Below are 22,590 nucleotides of genomic sequence, written 5' to 3'. Positions count from 1 at the left end.
TACTCAGTGCAGATGTCCGTGTACACTATGCCAGCCACTTGGTTATGGTGTTCCATGTATGCTTTACCTGCCAGCATCTTACACCCTGCTGTTATGTGCTGAACTGTCTCAGGAGCATCTTTGCACAGCCTGCACCTCAGGTGCCTGTTCTTGTGCTGCCATGATTAGTGTTTCTGTGCTGTCTTTCAATCCGGCCTTTTCCAGCCATTGGTAGGATTTCTTGGTGTCAGCCACTTCTTCAATTTGTCGGTGGTACATGCCATGCAGCGGCTTGTCCCTCCATGATGGTTCATCATCCTCTTCTGCACCACTGGGTTTCTGCTGCCTGAGGCATTCACTTAGCAGCTCGTCTTTGGGGGATATCTTCCTGATGTACTCCTGGATCTTGTTTGTTTGATCGTGGATGCTGTGTCTGATGCTGACCAGTCCTCGGCCTCCCTTGCTTCGCTTAGTGTATGGCCTCAGGGTGCTGGATTTGGGGTGAAACCCTCTGTGCATTGTGAGGAGCTTCCATGTCATCCCTCTCTTTGTTACCATCCAAACACACTTCTCTAACCCAAATGTCATTCTGATGTCATTGCTATAGATCCTGGTGAGGTGGATCAGTGGGTTGATATCTTGCTCATTCCTGGCATACACTTGATGTCATCCATGTAGAGGAGGTGGCTGATGGTTGTTTCACTTCAGAACCGGTATCGGTAGCCGCTCTTCCTGATGATCTGACAAAGGGGGTTCATGCCTATACAGAACAGCAGTGAGGATAGTGCATCACCTTGGTATACTCTGCACTATTGGTTCTCCACAGTCCCATTGAGTTCTTTGTGAAGGCTCTTAGTATCCTGTTGATATTGTACATCATATTGTGTTTTCCACCCTAATTGGAATGCCATGCTGTCTGTGTCTCTTCATTAACAGGATCATGTTATTCACCCTGAGAAGTAAAGCTGTGTTTCGTGAGACCTCCCGTTACATTCTTCTGTCAGAGCCACAGGACACAATCAATCAATGTAACTGTAATCCTTTAATTACTGTTAGATATGAGCTTTATAAACCCCCAAATGTACATTAGGCAGAGTTATTTTTTAACATTTTGTCAAATACAGAAAGTGCACTTGTGTTTTATCAGGTATAGTCCATTCATAACTAAAGTACAATTACAGTTCACTAAATGTCCTCATTCAAGTTCTTTTGCTGTTAAATTTTTCATTTCATCAGCTGCAGAGCTTGCAGATGCCAGACGTCTGCTCTGACATAGCAATGTTACTTGGGCCAATGTCTTATATTTATGACAAAGCATATACTGGTGTTATTTAAAGTTTTATTATTATTTCATAAAATGATTACACAGTTTTTGTAGCCCGTGTGTGACCAGGTTCAATATTAATAAAGACAATTTGTTTGCCCAAACCCAACAGTGAAATTAAATTCAGTTATTTGGAGTTTATTAGAACTACTACATAAATCTTAATACTTGCTTCACATTTAATTTATTACTTGATTTATATTCAACCTATCTAATTGTCTTTATTAATATTGAATGCATAAATCTGGTTACTACTACACTACTGTGCAGTGGAAGCACCTTGAGTTTATTGGTACTATAACATAAATCTTATTACATGCTTGACATTGAGTTTATTAGTTGATTTATATTAAACCAATATAAAACCTATACAAAAAAAAAATGAGTGTAGGCATTTGTCTGATAAATGATAGTGGACATAAATGCATGAAACAAATGTACAGATAAAGCAGGAATTTATCTGTTTTTTTTTTCACAATAACTGCAACCAAACAGCAGTTCTAGGGCCTAATTGTGTGCGTTTAGATTCTATTTCTCCAAATCTCGAAGTCTCTAAATTACTCCCAATGCGTAGGAGCAGAGGACTGAAGAAGTGACGGTAGAGAGATTACATCATCCATGAATAATATTTAAGTGTCAGTTGAAGTAGGTGAGGGCAGGTCTCATAAAGGAAGGAAGGCTATGCTTCAGTGGAAATAAGCAAGAAAAATGTACGTAGATAATTTCAGGTTTTGTTGGTGAATGTTCTCACTGTTTTAGCAATAGAAACCAGAGAAAATTGTGCTTCAAATACATCAACAGGTAACAAATGTATTTTTGGTGTTAAATTTTCATCTAAAATGTCATATGGAAATCAGACTCAGACTCTTAACATCACTGCTGAACAACAGTATCAGGGATTACTGGAAAGAGTGGTGTTTTCCACACTGATTGGAATGCCATGCTGTCTGTTCCTCTTCATTAATGGGATCATGTTATTCACCCTGAGGAGTAAAGCTGTGTTTCGTGAGACCTGCCGTTACATTCTTTTGTATAATCTCCTTTTTGCAGACACTGTTCTGCTGGCATTGAGTCAGTTAATGTACATAATGGCAGTTTCTAGAATATTTCCAACATATCCTGTATGTGGTGTTCTCAGCATGCTTAACAGACTCACAAATGAAATCTCCCCTCTCACACTGGTGGTGATGTGTTTGGAGAGATATATAGCTGTGTGCTACCCACTGAGGCATGCTACCATCATCACTGTCAGAAACACAGCAGTAGCTATCATTGTGGTTTGGGCTTTTAGTTCACTAAATGTCCTCATTCGAGTTCTTTTGCTGTTAAATTTTCCATTTGATCAGCTGCAGAGCTTGCAGATGACAGATGTTTGCTCTGGCATAGCAATGTTACTTGGGCCAATGTCTGATATTTATGACAAAGCATATACTGGTTTTGTGTTTGTATCAGCTGGTGTGGCAGTCACTTGCTCCTATGTTGGTGTGATGGTAGCAGCCAGGTCAGCCTCCACAGACAAAGCTTCAGCTCATAAGGCTCGTAACACAGTGCTGCTGCATCTGGTGCAGCTGGGCATCACTCTTTTGTCGACTATGCATGACCCTATTATTGTATCACTCTCAACAACCTTACAAAGATTAATAATTGTACGCATCAAGAGTATTTTTTATGTGTTTATTTATATTCTCCCAAGATGTCTGAGTTCTTTCATCTATGGGCTCAGAGATCAAACTATCAGACCTGTCCTCATGTACTATCTCTGCTGTCGACTGAAACGTCTCCACAAAGGCTGAGGTCCTACAAATTATAGTAAATGATTTAAGGTTTTCTTCAGAGACAAATATTGATTTTGCACAAAATTCAATGTGTTTATTTAAAAATATGAGAAAATTACACAACAACCCAAAATGCATTTGCAGTACTTATTCATGGCATTTAGGGCCTACTGTAGAGCATAATGTTTAATATCATTACATGAAAAAAAATAATGGTAGGCTTAGTTTTGGAGCAAGATTATATGTTTTCTCTGGTCAGCCCATAGCCAGACTTGAATTCAGTGTTCTTTGGTGCTTGCAATTGGAAAGAATAAAGAGAATATAATGTCTATGCATACCTTATCCCTGCTCAGTTTCAGTTTTTAAACACATTTAATCCCACTGCAATGGTGTCTTGCTGCATAAAATCTTGTATGTTGATAACTAACAATATTTGATACATTTTTTAAAAGGTAGACACATATCACAAATAGTATTTTAAAAACTTTGTTATTATAGAAATTATGTTCTATATAAAAATGATTGTGTTTGTAAAATATAATAATGAACCTAGGAATCTCAGCAGCACTAACACAGAGACACACATGCATGTCAAATTACTTCCCCTCTACTGTATATGATATAATGGCTCTGTGATTTAAATTACTTGAAGGTCCAAGTGGTAAATAATAAACCAAGGAATAACAACCAACACAGAGACACACATGCACATCCACTTACTTTCCCTCTATATGCTATAATGACTGATGAAAATGACTGAAAGCTCACAGTACCATTTTCACAAAGAATGCATTGTAGCACGAGGAAATTGCATTATTATGGTCTTAGCAAACCCTAAGTTGAGTTTGCTCAGGTTTTAATAAAGACTGTGGAGGCCACAAAAGACTTTCAATAGTTTTGTGACATCGTCCCTCAGTGTACTCCACTTCTACGTGGATGATTTTTTTGGTCAGTGCAGTGTAGAATAATGTAGAAAACTGTTACAAACTAAAGTAAATATAAAAGCAATTACATGTCAGCTCCATTTGACATTGTGTCAAAATATAAAAGCAATTACATGTCAGCTCCATTTGACATTGTGTCAACAGAGACACTTAGAGAGTTCTACCGGATCTTAGGGTTTTTATTATAGATCACAGCTACACACACTCTTACCCCTAAAATACAGTGCATGCGGAACGGCTCCGGAACGGATGTTAGTCCGTGTGTCAGCTCACACAGTCTCCGTCCCCGCTGTGTCACGGCTCCGGAACAACTGCGGCATCTGGCAGCCCTCCGCGGGGAAGGAAATCAGCTACAAAATACAAAATAAAACCCTGGTTTATCTTCAAAATAAAATACTCTGTGTTCACATGTGGATCGAGTTTCATTACAAGAACACGTCATGATGGGCGGGGCCAACCTAAAGTCAACAGGTGAGGGGTTTTTAGACGTAATAATTTATGACACCTCACATCCTTTTTATAAAGACACCAGAAACAAGATGCAGCATGGAATGCCATTGCAGGAGTCAAAGAGACTACAGCTGGCAATATCGTGCGATTATGCGTGAATTAGCGAGATCTCGTGCGTTCTTGTGACGCTCGGTGGCCGGCGGAGACGCCACTGAGCACATCACAAACGGATTATGTGTGAGTTGGCGGACAGCGGATTACGCAGTCGTTACGGAGCAGAGCCGTTCCGCATGCAGTATATTTTAGGGGTCAGAGTCGTTCTGCAGGCTTTCGCAACCTTTCGGTTCCTCCTTTTTCATGTGTTTGTGTTCGGCTCATCTTCCCTGTGTTAAAAACGGGATTGTTTAGGTGTTTAGCTCGGTAGCTTAAGCTGCCGCCCCACATGCGAAGGCTCGCTGCGGAGGCCCAGGTTCGACTTCTGAACCTGTGTGGCCCATTCCCGCATGTCACTTTCCATCTCTCTCCCCATGATTTCCAGCTGTACTATCAATAAAAACAAAAAGGCCAAACAAATAATTATAAAAAAAAAAAAACAGGATGCAGGTGTGCTAATCAGTCTCACCTGGCGCTGCTCTCCTCACCTCTCTCCTGCAGTTGATGCACCACGCAGCCTCCACAGATATTTTGCACATTAAAGAACTTCTAAGAGCACTCACAGGTCAAAAGAGTGTGAATTCAATAATGGTGGAAATTGTCAGCAGGCAACATGAAACACACAACACACAAATATTCAAAATCTTGCACAGCCCACTGTTCAGCTAGCAATGAATGTCTATCTTGACAAAAACCTAGTCAGTCATTTATGTCATTGAACCAATGCACTAATTTATCACTGAGACTGAAGTCATAAGGGATTAGGAAGCAACAACCTCCATGGCTGTGAAGTGAGGTCTTAAATGTCCAGTTTAGGCTAACTCCAGAAGTGAGTCAGGCTCCTGCCACATTCCACAATAATTCTGATCCCCAAAAAACCCACCACCACAGGACTGACTGACTACACCCTGACATCTGTAGTCATGCAGACCTTTGAAGGACTGGTGTTGACGTACCTGAAAGACATCACAGATCTCTTGCTGGACTACCAGCAGTCTACGTATCAGGCAAATGGATGATGATCCCATTGAGCCTCTTCTAACTGACAGGATTTAATAACTTGAGCAACTTAATTCTGCTGCTTTTTTAAAATAGTTTTGTTTCTGGACACTGCTGTGATCTCCTCGCTAGCATTCCCATTAGATTATATCATATTAAGATTAGATTAATAGAAAGAGCTATCATTGCGGTTTGTTTCAAGGTCCATGCTCATGTTTGCTTAGAAGTTATTTTTGACTTGTAAGCCTGGAAAGCAGGCAGATGAAGAGCACTTTGATGTAAAAAAATATAAAAAAAATCCCCTTCTAACCCTAAATTGGATGGTGTGTCTTCCTCAAGCTCGGATCCTCTACCAGAGGCCTGGGAGCTTGAGGGTTCTGCGCAGTATCTTAGCCATTCCTAGGACTGCACACTTCTGGACAGAGACCTCAGGTGTTGTACCTGGAATCTGCTGTAGCCACTCCTCCTGTTTGTGGGTCACAGCTCCCAGTGCTCCGATTACCACTGGCACCACTGTTGCCTTTACTCCCCACATCTTCTCTAACTCCTCTTTCAGCCTGTGGTATTTCTCGATCTTCTGGTGTTTCTTCTTCCTGATATTGCTGTCACTTGGAATTGCTACGTCTATCAACACAGCCTTCTTCGGTTGTTTGTCCACCACCACGATGTCTGGTTGGTTAGCCATCACCAGCTTGTTGGTCTGGATTAGGAAGTCCCACAGTATCTTGGCTTGGTCATTCTCAACCACCTTAGGAGGTGTCTTCCTCCAGATGTTCCTGTACATTATGCCAGGCACTTGGTTATGGTGTTCCATGTATGCTTTACCTGCCAGCATCTTAGCACAGCCTGCACCTCAGGTGCCTGTTCTTGTGCTGCCATGATTAGTGTTTCTGTGCTGTCTTTCAATCCGGCCTTTTCCAGCCATTGGTAGGATTTCTTGATGTCAGCCACTTCTTCAATTTGTCGGTGGTACATGACATGCAGCGGCTTGTTCCTCCATGATGGTTCATCATCCTCTTCTGCACCATTGGGTTTCTGCTGCCTGAGGCATTCACTTAGCAGCTCGTCTTTGGGGGCCATCTTCCTGATGTACTCCTGGATCTTGTTTGTTTCATCCTGGATGCTGGTTCTGATGCTGACCAGTCCTCGGCCTCCCTTGCTTCGCTTAGTGTATGGCCTCAGGGTGCTGGATTTGGGGTGAAACCCTCTGCGCATTGTGAGGAGCTTCCGTGTCATCCCTCTCTTTGTTACCATCCAAACCCACTTCTCTAACCCAAATGTCATTCCGATGTCATTGCTATAGATCCTGGTGAGGTGGATCAGTGGGTTGATATCTTGCTCATTCCTGGCATACACTTGATGTCATCCATGTAGAGGAGGTGGCTGATGGTTGTTTCACTTCAGAACCGGTATCGGTAGCCGCTCTTCCTGATGATCTGACTAAGGGAGTTCAGGCCTATACAGAACGGCAGCGGGGATAGTGCATCACCTTGGTATATTCCACACTAGTGGTTCTCCACAGTCCCATTGAGTTCTTTGTGAAGTTCTTAGTATCCTGTTGATATTGTCCATCTCCAGGCATTCCAGTATCCATGTGTGCGGCATTGAATCGTAGGCTTTCTTGTAGTCAGTCCAGGTGGTGCAATCTGTCTGGTCTTGCAGTCTTGGGTGACTGCTCTATCTGGTGTTTGGCTCCCCTGGTATTGCTATTTTACTTCCTACAGTTTCTCTGTACCAGTGCACTCACATGATTTCTGTTATTTTGTCTGTTCATTTTTATTTTTTAAAGTCAGGAGACATTACTGCTGGTGAAATTATTAAAATGTTGGCTGATGATTTTACATGTCTGCAATTTCCTTTTGAGTGTGAACATTCATTCATTCATTTGTCTACATGTACAACAAATAAAGCTGCCATTAATCAGTGAACAATCACTTGGATTTAAAGGGTTAGTTGGTGTTATTTTAAGTGTGGTACTGACACAAACCCACAAATTTTAGACTAAGTGTATACCTAAGTGTATTCCTTCCTGACCCCCACTCATGTAATGGGCCATGTGCCTATTCATCTTAGCTGCTATGATGCCTGACAGGAGCTTCCATGTTGTACAGAGGCAAGTGACTGGCCGATAGTTGGATGGGATTGGACCCTTCTGGGGATCTTTCATGATCTGGACTGTCTGTCCTTGAGTCAGCTAGTCTGGGTTCAAACGTGTAATTTGTATAAATTTCTCCCAATGCACTGCAGTCAAACAGCCATGGCGGGGACTAATCTGTCTGCATTTGGTTTCTATTTCTCCAAATCTTTAGTCCCTGAAGTACTCCCAGTTTGTGGGAGCAGGAGATTGAAGAGATGGTGGTAGAGAGATTACATCATCGAGGAACAATATTTATTCAAACTAGCGTGATGTGACATGCTGATGGTGTCAGGTGAAGTAGGGGTGAGGACAGAGCTCATAAATTACATGTCAAGGAGGGAAAGCAATGCAGACCAGCTCTGCTTACATGGAAACAAGCAGGGAAAATGTATGTGGATGACTTCAGGTTATATTTTTAAATATTCTCGCTGTTCTAGAAATACAAATTGGAAAAATATTGTTTTGCTTTTGTACTTCAATTATATCAACAGTTTCACATTGATATTTGTTCTTAATTTTTTTCTCTAAGATGCTGTATGCAAATCAGTCTCAGACTCTCAACATCACTATTGGACAGCAGTATCAGGGATTACTGGAGAGAGTGGTGTTTTCCTCCCTAATTGGAATGCCATGCTGTCTGTGTCTCTTCATTAACGGGATCATGTTATTCACCCTGAGGAGTAAAGCTGTGTTTCGTGAGACCTCCCGTTACATTCTTCTGTATAACCTTCTTTTTGCAGACACTGTTCTGCTGGCATTGAGTCAGTTAATGTACATAATGGCTGTTTGTAGAATACTTCCAACATATCCTGTATGTGGTGTTCTTGCTATGCTTGCTGGTCTTGCAAATCAAATCTCCCCTCTCACACTGGTGGTGATGTGTTTGGAGAGATATGTAGCTGTGTGCTACCCACTGAGGCATGCTACCATCATCACTGTCAGAAACACAGCAGTAGCTATCATTGTGGTTTGGGCCTTCAGTTCACTGAATGTCCTCATTCGAGTTCTTTTGCTGTTAAATTTTCTGTTTGATCAGCCGCAGAGCTTGCAGATGACAGATTTTTGCTCTGGCATATCAGTGATACTTGGCCCAATGTCTAATATTTATGACAAAGCATATACTGGTTTTGTGTTTGTATCAGCTGGTGTGGCAGTCACTTGCTCCTATGTTGGTGTGATGGTAGCAGCCAGGTCAGCCTCCACAGACAAAGCTTCAGCTCATAAGGCTCGTAACACAGTGCTGCTGCATCTGATGCAGCTGGGCCTCACTCTTTTGTCGACTATGCATGACCCTATTATTGTATCACTCTCAACAACCCTACAAAGATTACTAATGGTACGCATCAAGAATATTTTATATGTGTTTATTTATATTCTACCAAGATGTCTGAGTTCCCTTATATATGGGCTCAGAGATCAGACCATCAGACCTGTCCTAATGTACTATCTCTGTTGTCGACTTAGTCATCTCAGCAAACATATTTAACCCTACTGCAATTGTGTCTTGATGCATAAAATCTTGCATGTTGATCACTCAAACAATGTTTGATAACTACATTGAAAAGGTATCACATATATCACACATAGTATTTAAAAATCTAAAGACATTTTGCTAATTATGTTTTACATGAAAACTTGTTTTATTTGTACATACATACATTATCTGTAACTATATCTATGTCAGCTGACATTGGGCGAGAAACAGGGTTGTTATATTTGTAAAATATAATAATAAACCTAGGAAGAACAACAATGCTGACACACAGAGACACACATGAATGTCAGCTTACTTTCCCTCTATATGTTATAATGGCTCTGTTCACAAATCATGCATTGTTGTCAATTGTGCTTTTACATATATTGTCTGTTTTTTTAGTATGCTATATAACTTATTTGAATGTCCTATTATTGTTGTTTATATAATACATTATATCATGGTTAGATGTGTTCTCAGGTGTACTGAAGTAGCATATGACATAATAGATGTATGGAGAGCTATTTTCTCTCCTACTCTTTGCTGGAATGTGACAGCGCAACCATCATCTCTGCTTCTCACAACAGTAGGTTTTATGTTGTTTTATCCTTTCAATCCTTCATGGTGAATATCAGGTTCTGTCTGCGCTTTGTGAAATACATGATTTCTTTGCTTTGAAATACACTCCACATTTGAAATACATGATTTCTTTGCTTTGAAATACACTCCACATTTAAATGTTGCTGACCATTTCAATGTGGAATAATATAGAAAATTGTTACAAACTAAGTCAAATTATTAAATAATGAATATATTGAAAAAAACTGTTTTGTGTCAGCTCCGTTTGACATTTTGTATTTTTATTTTGCAGTTTTAAAGAGATCCAAAATATGCATTAGACACCAGCCCTCACAGGCCAAAAGGCTGTGACTGCAATAATGTGAGAAACTGCCAGCAGACAACAAGAAACTGTGGGACCTGCTAAGTACATATCTAAGTAGCATGTCAACTGATCAATCATTTAACCTCTACCATCAACTATGGCCTCATAGCCCCATCCTCTAGTAATGTTTCTTATGGCCTCCACAAAAATGAAAGAAACGTATAAATGGAAGTTTAATAATGTAATCCATAAAAGATGAAAATAATGATCAGCAGCACTAATCAACAGACAATCTGAGTCACAGCATAATTTAAAATGTAATATAAATGTATATGTGAAGCTTTCCTTAGCTTTCAATTTGGGTTTTGGATTGCTACTCAGGAAAAAACAAATAATTTAAATATGTGAGCTTGGGGTCTTTGAAAATGTTCTGAGCATTTTTCAATATGTTGTGTCATTGCAGACATCAGAAAGGGGAGATCGAACTACTTCAACAAAGTACGTTTCTCTGATTAATGATAAACACATGAAGAGGGCTGGTTGTTTTCCACAGAGAAATCAAAAAAAGAATTTCTGTTTAAAGCATGCTAAAATGTTTTTAACATGCATAGAACACATGAAATTAATAGACATCTCTACAAATGAACTACAAGCAAACATTCAGGTCAGAGCCTATGTTATAAAAATTAAGATTACACTGCTATACAGATGTTCTAAATCATACGATGTGTGTGTGTGTTCCTATTTATTATATGTCTTGAGGGCACTTCCCTTTATTTATGTTTTGCTGAGGCTGGCAGGGTAAGGTAAAGTTCAGGTTAATGTATAAATAGGGAAATCTAGAACAAAGCAAGGATCAGAGAGGTGACATTTAGATTGGGGATATGCTGACTACTGATTAAGGGAAAAGAAAGACATTTAGATGCTATATATGCAAATTATCTGTTAACAATTTGCAGAGGTTTAAGACAGCCCATTATCGATTGTAGAAGGACCAACTGGTAGAGCTCCACAGGGAGCCTTTTTCTCTGTAACCCCTTTTGTATGTTGCACTATGAAACGCTCCTTCTTGTGCAAGAACAATAAATTCAACTTAAATGTCGATACTTTGAATCCAGTCCTCCTATTCAAGGGTTTTCCCTAAAATTCCTGTAACAGCCTATACTCTGGTCCCATCTGGTTTCTGTTTCTCTGAATCTTCATTGGATTAGAGAATTGATGAGGTGGTAGTAGGCAGATTACATCACCTAATATTTTAACAATACTAACATGGCATGACAAGCTGATGGTGTTGGGTGAAGTACAGTCAAACCCTGCAGGCCTGGTCTGTTTACATGGCAAAATATCTGCAGACCATCTTAGTTTTGTATGTGAAAATAACAGACATTTGCCCTCTTAGGATGGCATGTCCTCAGTGTTCTAGCAGTCCAAACTGGACAACATTGTTGTTATTTTGTGTTTCACTTACAGGTTTGTCTTTAGTTTTGTTCATTTTAACTGTTTCTCTATGATGTCCTATGTAAATCAGTCTCATGCTCTAAACATCACTACTGAACAACAGTATCTGGGATTGCTATGCCAGCCACTTGGTTATGGTGTTCCATGTATGCTTTACCTGCCAGCATCTTACACCCTGCTATTATGTGCTGAACTGTCTCAGGAGCATCTTTGTGCAGTCTGCACTTCAGGTCCTGTCTGGTGTGGTAGATCCCCACCTCTATTGATCTTGTACTGAGTGCCCATTCTTGTGTTGCCATGATTAGTGTTTCTGTGCTGTCTTTCAGTCCGGCCTTTTCCAGCCATTGGTAGGATTTCTTGATGTCAACCACATCTTCAATTTGTCTGTGATACATGCCATGCAGCGGCTTGTTCCTCCATGATGGTTCATCATCCTCTTCTGCACCATTGGGTTTCTGCTGCCTGTGGCATTCACTTAGCAGCTCGTATATGGGGGCCATCTTTCTGATGTACTCCTGGATCTTGTTTGTTTTATCCTGGATGCTGGTTTTGATGCTCAACAGTCCTCGACCTCCCTCGCTTCACTTGGTGTATGGCCTCAGGCTGCTGGATTTGGGGTGAAACCCTCCGTGCATTGTGAGGAGCTTTGTGTCTTGATATCCGTGGCTTCTGTCTCCTCCTTTGGCCAGCTTATTATGTCAGCGGGGTATCTGATGACTGGCAGTGTGTACGTGTTGATGGCAAGGACCATTGTTCTCTTCAGGATCTGCCTCACCCTTGTAGGTACTTAGCTGTGGCTAATTTCCTAGCTGCTTCTTCATGGTTGCCATTTGCCTGCAGGATCCCAAGGTATTTGTAGCTGTCCTGTATGTCTGCAATGTGACCTCCTGGTATTTCAACCCACTTGGTTCTGATCATCTTCCCTCTCTTTGATACCATCCGACCACACTTCTCTAACTCGAATGTCATTCCGATGTCATTGCTGTAGATCCTGGTGAGGTGGATCAGTGAGTCGATATCTCTCTCATTCCTGGCATGCATCTTGATGTCATCCATGTAGAGGAGGTGGCTGATGGTTGTTCCACTTCGGAACCGGTATTGGTAGCCGCTCTTCCTGATGATCTGACTAAGGGGGTTCAGGCCTATACAGAACAGCAGTGGGGATAGTGCATCACCTTGGTATATTCTGCACTAGTGGTTCACCACAGTCCCATTGAGTTCTTTGTGAAGGCTTTTAGTATCCTGTTGATATTGTCCATCTCCAGGCATTCCAGTATCCATGTGTGCGGCATTGAATCGTAGGCTTTCTTATAGTCAGTCCAGGTGGTGCACAGGTTGGTCTGTCTGGTCTTGCAGTCTTGGGTGACTGCTCTATCTGGTGTTTGGCTCCCCTGGTATTGCCGCCAATTCCTACCTGAACCCACTCATGTATTGGGCCATGTGCCTATTCATCTTAGCTGCTATGATGCCTGACAGGAGCTTCCATGTTGTACAGAGGCAAGTGACTGGCCGATAGTTGGATGGGATTGGACCCTTCTGGGGATCTTTCATGATCTGGACTGTCTGTCCTTGAGTCAGCCAGTCTGGGTTCAAACGTGTAATTTGTATAAATTTCTCCCAATGCACTGCAGTCAAACAGCCATGGCGGAGACTAATCTGTCTGCATTTGGTTTCTATTTCTCCAAATCTTTAGTCCCTAAAGTACTCCCAGTTTGTTGGAGCAGGAGATTGAAGAGATGGTGGTAGAGGGATTACATCATCGAGGAACAATATTTATTCAAACTAGCGTGATGTGATATGCTGATGGTGTCAGGTGAAGTAGGGGTGAGGACAGAGCTCATTAATCACATGTCAAGGAAGGAAAGCAATGCAGACCAGCTCTGCTTACATGGAAACAAGCAGGGAAAATGTATGTGGATGAATTCAGGTTATATTTTTAAATATTCTCGCGGTTCTAGATATACAAATTGGAAAAAGATTGTTTTGCTTTTGTACTTCAATTATATCAACAGTTTCACATTGATATTTTTTCTTAATTTTTTTTCTCCAAGATGCTGTATGCAAATCAGTCTCAGACTCTCAACATCACTATTGGACAGCAGTATCAGGGATTACTGGAGAGAGTGGTGTTTTCCTCCCTAATTGGAATGCCATGCTGTCTGTGTCTCTTCATTAACGGGATCATGTTATTCACCCTGAGAAGTAAAGCTGTGTTTTGTGAGACCTCCCGTTACATTCTTCTGTATAACCTCCTTTTTGCAGACACTGTAATGCTGGGACTCAGTGAGTTACTGTACATAATGGCAGTTTGTAGAATATTTCCAACATATCCTGTATGTGGTGTTCTCACCATGCTCAACAGACTCACAAATGAAATCTCCCCTCTCACGTTGGTGGTAATGTGTTTGGAGAGATATGTAGCTGTGTGCTACCCACTGAGGCATGCTACCATCATCACTGTCAGAAACACAGCAGTAGCTATCATTGTGGTTTGGGCTTTCAGTTCACTAAATGTCCTCATTCGAGTTCTTTTGCTGTTAAATTTTCTGTTTGATCAGCCGCAGAGCTTGCAGATGACAGATGTTTGCTCTGGCACAGCAATGTTACTTGGGCCAATGTCTAATATTTATGACAAAGCATATACTGGTTTTGTGTTTCTGTCAGCTGGTGTGGCAGTCACTTGCTCCTATGTTGGTGTGATGGTAGCAGCCAGGTCAGCCTCCACAGACCAAGCTTCAGCTCATAAGGCTCGTAACACAGTGCTGCTGCATCTGATGCAGCTGGGCCTCACTCTTTTGTCGACTATGCATGACCCTATTATTGTATCACTCTCAACAACCCTACAAAGATTACTAATGGTACGCATCAAAAGTATTTTATATGTGTTTATTTATATTCTACCAAGATGTCTGAGTTCCCTTATATATGGGCTCAGAGATCAGACCATCAGACCTGTCCTAATGTACTATCTCTGTTGTCGACTTAGTCATCTCAGCAAACATATTTAACCCTACTGCAATTGTGTCTTGATGCATAAAATCTTGCATGTTGATCACTCAAACAATGTTTGATAACTACATTGAAAAGGTATCACATATATCACACATAGTATTTAAAAATCTAAAGACATTTTGCTAAAGTTATGTTTTACATGAAAACTTGTTTTATTTGTACATACATACATTATCTGTAACTATATCTATCCCAGCTGACATTGGGCGAGAAACAGGGTTGTTATATTTGTAAAATATAATAATAAACCTAGGAAGAACAACAATGCTGACACACAGAGACACACATGAATGTCAGCTTACTTTCCCCATATATGTTATAATGGCTCTGTTCACAAATCATGCATTGTTGTCAATTGTGCTTTTACATATATTGTCTGTTTTTTTTAGTATGCTATATAACTTATTTGAGTGTCCTATTATTGTTGTTTATATAAAACATTATATCATGGTTAGATGTGTTCTCAGGTGTACTGAAGTAGCATATGACATAATAGATGTATGGAGAGCTATTTTCTCTCCTACTCTTTGCTGGAATGTGACAGCGCAACCATCATCTCTGTTTCTCACAACAGTAGGTTTTATGTTGTTTTATCCTTTCAATCCTTCATGGTGAATATCAGATCCTGTCCGTGCTTTGTGAAATACATGATTTCTTTGCTTTGAAATACACTCCACATTTAAGTTTTGCTGACCATTTCAATGGGGAATAATATAGAAAATTGTTACAAACTAAGTCAAATTATTAAATAATGAATATATTGAAAAAACAGTTTTGTGTCAGCTCCGTTTGACATTTTGTATTTTTATTTTGCAGTTTTAAAGAGATCCAAAATATGCATTAGACACCAGCCCTCACAGGCCAAAAGGCTGTGACTGCAATAATGTGAGAAACTGCCAGCAGACAACAAGAAACTGTGGAACCTGCTAAGTACATATCTAAGTAGCATGTCAACTGATCAATCATTTAACCTCTACCATCAACTATGGCCTCATAGCCCCATCCTCTAGTAATGTTTCTTATGGCCTCCACAAAAATGAAAAAAACGTATAAATGGAAGTTTAATAATGTAATCCATAAAAGATGAAAATAAATGATCAGCAGCACTAATCAACAGACAATTTGAGTCACGTCTGCCATTACAAATAATGTCATCCCAGTTGTTCAACCAGTCCTTCGCTCCAATGCGTGTTGGTGGAACAATAGCAACACAGTCCTGTCCTGCCTGGCTTGTGTCCCAGGCAGCCATAGCGTTATTTGGCTCCAGATCCATCCAATACATGACATTCAACTTGACTGTGTCGCCATTGACCCAGAAAAAGGTTCCCTCCTTGACCATATCCTGCAATCCAATCCATGCTGAATGAAAATCTTCGCTAGAATTCTGCTGTTTATACTGAAAAGTCATGTTGGTCAAGAATGCCTGGTCTTCTTCATTCCTAACCATAGCCAGGTCACCCCCATAGTCAAGACACTCTATGCGAGCATTTTCCCACTTCTTTGGTTCGTGGGACAGGATGAAGCAACGTGAAGCGTGCTCAGTCCAGCCAGGCGGGCAGCGTTCAAGAACAGGATTGAAAGCTGGTGTTCATTAGCTGCTTTCAGCTGCATGGAGTTTAGCTGTTCATTCAATAACAGCTGGTGCAACTGTTTGCTTTCTGCGCCTTGGCGGATGATGATCTTCAGTGATTCGTTCAGATGGAGGTTAAGTTGTTTGTTCTCTTCCTTTATGAGGTTAAAGTTTTCCAGAGTTGAGTTTAGGAACATGTTAAGCTTTTGGTTCTCCAAATCCAGTTGTCTCTTTTCTTGAATCACGTTCTCCAAGTGCAGGTTCAGCTCTGTATTTTCTTGGGAGGTCTTCTTTAAGAGCAGGTTCAGTTGTGTATTTTCTTGAGACAAGAGGGCACTGGTCACACCAAACAAAAGCATTATCAAAATCCCAATTAAAATAGCTTGCCAATTGGATTGCAGTCTTTTTATCAAGATGTTTAATGTCCCTTCTGTGCCCGTTATATCTTCATCTTCTATGCCTGTTATATCTACAACTTCTGTGACTGTGAGTGTTTCTGAGTCCTCATCAGCTCCTTTATATGATTCCGAAGTAAAGTATTCTATTTTAATAACTCAGCAGAAAACAGCTATTTACACACATTTAATCTTAAAGCAATGCTTATGGGGAACATTTTGGATTTGTAGTCTAACATCATAGCAAGGATGAAATTTTATGATGGATACTTTACATTTGTTTTTAGCTGTGCAGGATTCAGTTTAAGCTTCTCCTCTGCTCTCTAATTCTGTGCTGTCAAACTCCAGTGTGAGAAACAGAAATGGGTTGCATTGTAACACAACACAACATATAAATATAAATTATATATACACACTTATATACATCAGCTTTTTGGAGCCCGGCCGAGATCGTCCCAGGCTTGTCAGTGTAACGGGGGTTACATCAGTCAGCGCAAAATGATAGCTGTGGTCTCACAAATGTAGTGCCGTCTGCCATTACAAATAATGTCATCCCAGTTGTTCAACCAGTCCTCCGCTTCAATGCGTGTTGGTGGAACAATAGCAACACAGTCCTGTCCTGCCTGGCTTGTGTCCCAGGCAGCCATAGCGTTATTTGGCTCCAGATCCATCCAATACATGACATTCAACTTGACTGTGTCGCCATTGACCCAGAAGAAGGTGCCCTCCTTGACCATATCCTGCAATCCAATCCATGCTGAATGAAAATCTTCGCTAGAATTCTGCTGTCCATACTGAAAAGTCATGTTGGTCAAGAATGCCTGGTCTTCTTTATTCCTAACCATAGCCAGGTCACCCCTGTGGTGTAATCTGGATATGTACAGTTTATGTAGAGCATTATGCCAGGACACCAGGGGGCGGTATTGCAGGGGAAACCTCAGGTTATGTTTGTTTAGACTGAGCCACGAGTTAATGTTAAGTGTGCAAAGGGAAGTAAAGACGCTCAACGTAAAAATCCGTCTCAGCATCATATTCACTTTATTCACCAGATAAAGAACCTAATCCGACATGGTGTCAGAAGTGCTGCTGCAGTGAAGGGAAGGATAGAGGACATTATATGAGAAATAAATAAGCACGTGAAGTCACGCTTAGCCGAGCTAACAGAGCAAGTATGTCGCAAGGGGAAGAGCAACCGCCACAGCCTCACGACAACCCACAGACTCACGTTCTCGATAAACCCGCCAGAATCCTTCGACTTCTCGAAGCCACATGACTGGGAAAAGTGGATAAGACGCTTTGAGCGCTTCCGAGTGGCCAGCGACTTGGACAAGTCAACACAGGCTAACCAGGTGAACACGCTTATCTACTGCATGGGAGACGAGGCAGATGATGTGTTGAAAGGGCTGAGATTAACAGACGAACAGAGACTTGTGTACAATGCCGTAAAGGATGGCTTCACAAACTTTTTTGTGCCTAAAAAGAACGTCATTTATCAGCGAGCCAAGTTCAACATGCGAGCTCAAGGGCCGACAGAATCTGCAGACTCGTTTATAACTGCTTTATATGCACTGGCCGAAGATTGCGAATATGGAGCACTTCGGGAGGAACTGTTAAGAGACAGGATCGTCGTAGGCATTAGAGACAGTACTCTCTCACAGAAAATGCAGATGGAACGCAGACTGGATTTAGCGAAAGCCATGGAAAATGGAAAAGGCAAGCATGGCAAAACAAAAAGCAGCCAGCTAAGCAGCACAAGGACAAGCAGGAGACGCAGGGGCCAGGACAGTCATGCCAGAGATGTGGTAAGACGCCAGTTCATACTAAATTCCACTGCCCTGCAAAGGATGCAGATTGCCACAACTGTGGGAAAAGAGGACATTATGGGAAAGTATGCAAGTCTACCAAGCGTGTGAGTGCTGTTGTGGAAGATGACACAGAGGAAGACATATTCCTTGGCACAGTTGACACAGGTAAACAGGCATGGACAGTTGACATAAAGATCAGAGACAGTAAAGTAAAATTCAAGATTGACACAGGGGCAGACGTTAGCGTCGTACCAGAGCAGGTATACAGACAGATATGTGGTGGGGCCTTATGCAGCCTCACACCAGGTAACAAGGCATTGTATGGGCCAGGGCGAGTACCTCTCTCTGTAGTGGGAGTAGCCAGGGAAGTGCTGCACTGCGGGGATAAGCACACCACCGAGGACCTGTATATAGTGAAGCACCTGAACACAGCCCTGTTGAGCAGGCCCGCATCAGTCAACCTCAGACTGGTAGTCAGAGTAGATAGCATTGACTTGGACTCGGTAAAACAAAATTACCCAAAGCTGTGTGATGGACTAGGACTAGTACAGGAGCCATATACTATTAGGCTTAGACCTGATGCCAAGCCCGTGTCTCTGAAAGTGCCACGACGTGTCCCACTACCCTTGATGGGAAAAGTAAAGCAGGAACTCCAGCGCATGGAACAGCTAGGAGTCATTAGCCAGATTGAACAGCCAACAGAGTGGTGCTCCGGCATGGTGGTGGCACCAAAGACATCTAAGGATGAAATAAGAATCTGTGTCAACCTCTCTCCTCTAAACGAAGCTGTATGCAGGGAAAAGTTCATCCTCCCGTCAGTGGACCAGACCCTAGGCATGCTATCAGGTGCAAAGATTTTCACAAAGTTAGACGCCAACATGGGGTTTTGGCAAATCCCGCTGACAAAAGACTGTGCCCATTACACAACTTTTATTACCCCATTCGGACGCTACTTCTTCAACTGCGTACCATTTGGGATTGCCTCCGCCCCGGAACACTTTTAGAACCGGATGGTGAAAGTGACGGAGGGCTTAGAAGGAGTCGTCTGTCACATGGACGATGTCCTCATTTGGGGTTCCACACAGGCCGAGCACGATGGCCGCGTGCACGCAGTTCTGCACAGGGCACAGACGGCAGGCATCACTCTGAACACAGCTAAGTGTGAGTTCAGCAAGACAACGGTGAAATTCCTCGGATACGTCATATCGGCAGATGGAGTAAGCCCAGATCCAGAACAGACACGCGCGGTGCGAGAGATGGATCCGCCACAAAATATTAGCGAGCTCAGGAGCTTTCTGGGCATGGTGAACCAACTAGGCAAGTTTGTGCCCAACCTAGCTGAAAAGGATAAAGCTCTCAGGGACCTGCTGTCGAAAAAGAACCAGTGGTTCTGGGGGCCCGATCAGCGCAAAGCATTCGCCAGCCTCAAACAGGAGTTGTCGTCCACGCCGGTGTTGCAGCTGTATGATCCGAACAAGAATTTGAAAATCTCTGCTGACGCCTCATCATACGGCCTAGGCGGGGTTCTGCTGCAAGAACACCAGGGCATCTGGGCGCCAGTGGCTTACGCGTCTAGAGCGCTCACCAGCACAGAACAACGCTACGCTCAAGTGGAAAAAGAAGCACTAGCCCTGACTTGGGCATGTGAAAGATTCAGTGACTTCATCATAGGTCTTCACTTTGAGCTGGAGACTGATCACAAACCCCTTGTGAGTCTGCTGGGTGGTCAAGCACTGGACGCACTCCCCCCTAGAATACAAAGATTCAGGATGAGACTCATGAGATACAGGTACACTATTACACATGTTCCAGGGAAAAGCCTCACGACTGCAGACACACTCTCACGGGCCCCGCTGAAGAACAGTGGAGTCATTAATGGTGATGGCTTGATGGAAGAGACTAACATATATGTGGACGCTGTGATGGCAAACCTGCCGGCAAGCGAGACTTACCTGTCTGAGCTGCGCAAACAGCTGAGAGCAGATAGCATCTGTGCCGAGCTCATGAGATACTGCGCAGAGGGCTGGCCAGACCGCAGCCGACTTGACACTCTAGTTAGACCCTACTGGGCCGAAAGGGCTGTTCTTAGCACACACAATGGACTGCTATTACGTGGTACTAGACTAGTAATTCCTTCAGTGATGAGGAATAGTGTGCTGGAGAAGATTCATGAGGGGCACCAGGGGACAGTCAAATGTCGCGAGCGGGCTAAGCAATCTATGTGCTGCGTGTGTCAAAGAACGAGCAAACGCAGCTGAGCCTCTTATGCCTACCAAGCTACCTGACAGGCCATGGCAGAAGCTTGGGGCCGATCTCTTTACACTGAAGAACACAAACTATCTGCTTGTTGTGGACTATTTCTCTAGGTACATCGAGATTGTAAGGCTGAGCCCGACTAGGTGTGCAGATGTTATTGTGCATCTCAAGTCTATCTTCGCAAGGCACGACATACCTGAGACTCTAATCACAGATAATGGGCCTCAGTTTTCAGGTGCTCAAATGTCAGCATTTGCATATGAATTTCAACACATAACAAGCAGCCCAAGATATCCTCAAAGTAACGGAGAGGCCGAGCGCGCCGTCCAAACCATCAAAAACCTGTTGACCAAAGCGGCTGACCCTTACCGCGCGCTGCTGGCTTATAGGAGCACTCCTTTGAGCAACGGCTTCAGCCCAGCCCAGTTGCTCATGGGCCGCCGATTGCGCACCACAGTGCCTGCATTTCCTGTGATGCTTGAACCAGCCACCCCGGACCTTCGTACAGTGCAGAGTAAAGAAAGAGAGAAGAGGTGGATGGATGCAAGCAACTTCAACCGCAGACACAGGGCAAGAAGTCTCCCTCACCTGTCTCCAGGAGACCCCGTGTGGATCACAGATGCAAAGACACCAGGTACTGTGACATCCACACATGAGACACCTAGATCCTACCTGGTCAGCGGATCCCAGGGCACTTTTAGGAGGAATCGTCGTCACCTTGTGCCCATGACAGCAGACAACAGCGATAAGAGTCCAGAACAAGCTGCTGGGGCGGATCTGCAGGACACTCCTGTGGACACTGGGACGGTGCCCGCAGAGGGGTCACATGGTTCTCCCCAAACCATCCGAACCAGGTCTGGTAGACCTGTCATTAAGCCAGATAGACTGGACTTGCGAGGTTTGAATGCTGGAACAAAACGATGTAAAAAAAAAAAAAAAAAGAGAAAAAGAAATCCTGTTGGAGGTTGATTTCATGTTGTCTAAGGTTAGTTCTTAGGTAGCCTAAAGACCTTTGTGAAGTGACGTTTTGTATTTGCTTAACTTTAAGAATGGGTTCTTACAGTAGTAAGAGTGGTAAACTCTTTGAGGTAATTGTTATAAGAATTGAGCACAACATGTGGTAACAGTAAGGTTAATGCAAATGTGCTATGCATGTAATGCTATAGATTAACATTTCTCAGAAGGGGAGATGTGGTGTAATCTGGATATGTACAGTTTATGTAGAGCATTATGCCGGGACACCAGGGGGCGGTATTGCAGGGGAAACCTCAGGTTATGTTTGTTTAGACTGAGCCACGAGTTAATGTTAAGTGTGCAAAGGGAAGTAAAGACGCTAAACGTAAAAATCCATCTCAGCATCTTATTCACCAGATAAAGAACCTAATCCGACAACCCCCATAGTCAAGACACTCTATGCGAGCATTTTCCCACTTCTTTGGTTCGTGGGACAGGATGAAGCAACGTGAAGCGTGCTCAGTCCAGCCAGGCGGGCAGCGTGAACACTGCAGGGTGTCTCTGTTGCAGAATCTCCAAATGAAGCCCATTTTGTTTGAGAACAGGATTGAAAGCTGGTGTTCATTAGCTGCTTTCAGCTGCATGGAGTTTAGCTGTTCATTCAATAACAGCTGGTGCAACTGTTTGCTTTCTGCGCCTTGGCGGATGATGATCTTCAGTGATTCGTTCAGATGGAAGTTAAGTTGTTTGTTCTCTTCCTTTATGAGGTTAAAGTTTTCCAGAGTTGAATTTAGAAACATGTTAAGCTTTTGGTTCTCCACATCCAGTTGTCTCTTTTCTTGAATCACGTTCTCCAAGTGCAGGTTCAGCTCTGTATTTTCTTGGGAGGTCTTCTTCAAGAGCAGGTTCAGTTGTGTATTTTCTTGAGACAAGAGGGCACTGGTCACACCAAACAAAAGCACTATCAAAATCCCAATTAAAATAGCTTGCCAATTGGATTGCAGTCTTTTTATCAAGATGTT

At 42.5% G+C, this 22,590-nt stretch overlaps 3 protein-coding genes across 3 annotated transcripts; all 3 read left to right on the top strand.

Moving 5' to 3' along the window:
* The first annotated feature begins 1,869 nt into the window (after positions 1-1,869).
* Positions 1,870-3,096, top strand: LOC109139616 (odorant receptor 131-2-like). Its single transcript, XM_027273774.1, is given in 3 exon segments — positions 1,870-1,873; positions 2,032-2,087; positions 2,089-3,096. Coding segments are annotated over 3 exon segments (1,068 nt in total).
* A 5,194-nt stretch (positions 3,097-8,290) lies between these two features.
* Positions 8,291-9,247, top strand: LOC109139617 (odorant receptor 131-2-like). Its single transcript, XM_019263682.2, has one exon. It carries the CDS (start codon positions 8,291-8,293, stop codon positions 9,245-9,247), a length of 957 nt encoding a protein of 318 aa, XP_019119227.2.
* A 4,380-nt stretch (positions 9,248-13,627) lies between these two features.
* On the top strand, positions 13,628-14,584 carry LOC109142627 (odorant receptor 131-2-like). Its single transcript, XM_027273767.1, has one exon. The coding sequence runs from the start codon at positions 13,628-13,630 to the stop codon at positions 14,582-14,584; it is 957 nt and encodes a 318-aa protein (XP_027129568.1).
* The last annotated feature ends 8,006 nt before the right edge of the window (positions 14,585-22,590 follow it).

The sequence above is a fragment of the Larimichthys crocea genome, chromosome XXII, assembly GCF_000972845.2.
Source record: "Larimichthys crocea isolate SSNF chromosome XXII, L_crocea_2.0, whole genome shotgun sequence".
NCBI lineage: Eukaryota > Metazoa > Chordata > Actinopteri > Sciaenidae > Larimichthys > Larimichthys crocea.
The sequence above is the reverse complement of the archived record's forward strand: the minus strand, read 5'-3'. Positions and strand labels throughout refer to the sequence as shown.

Coding starts and splice junctions, on each gene's coding strand:
- LOC109142627 (XM_027273767.1), top strand. CDS start 13,628: ATGCTGTATGCAAATCAGTCTCAGACTCTCAACATCACTATTGGACAG.
- LOC109139617 (XM_019263682.2), top strand. CDS start 8,291: ATGCTGTATGCAAATCAGTCTCAGACTCTCAACATCACTATTGGACAG.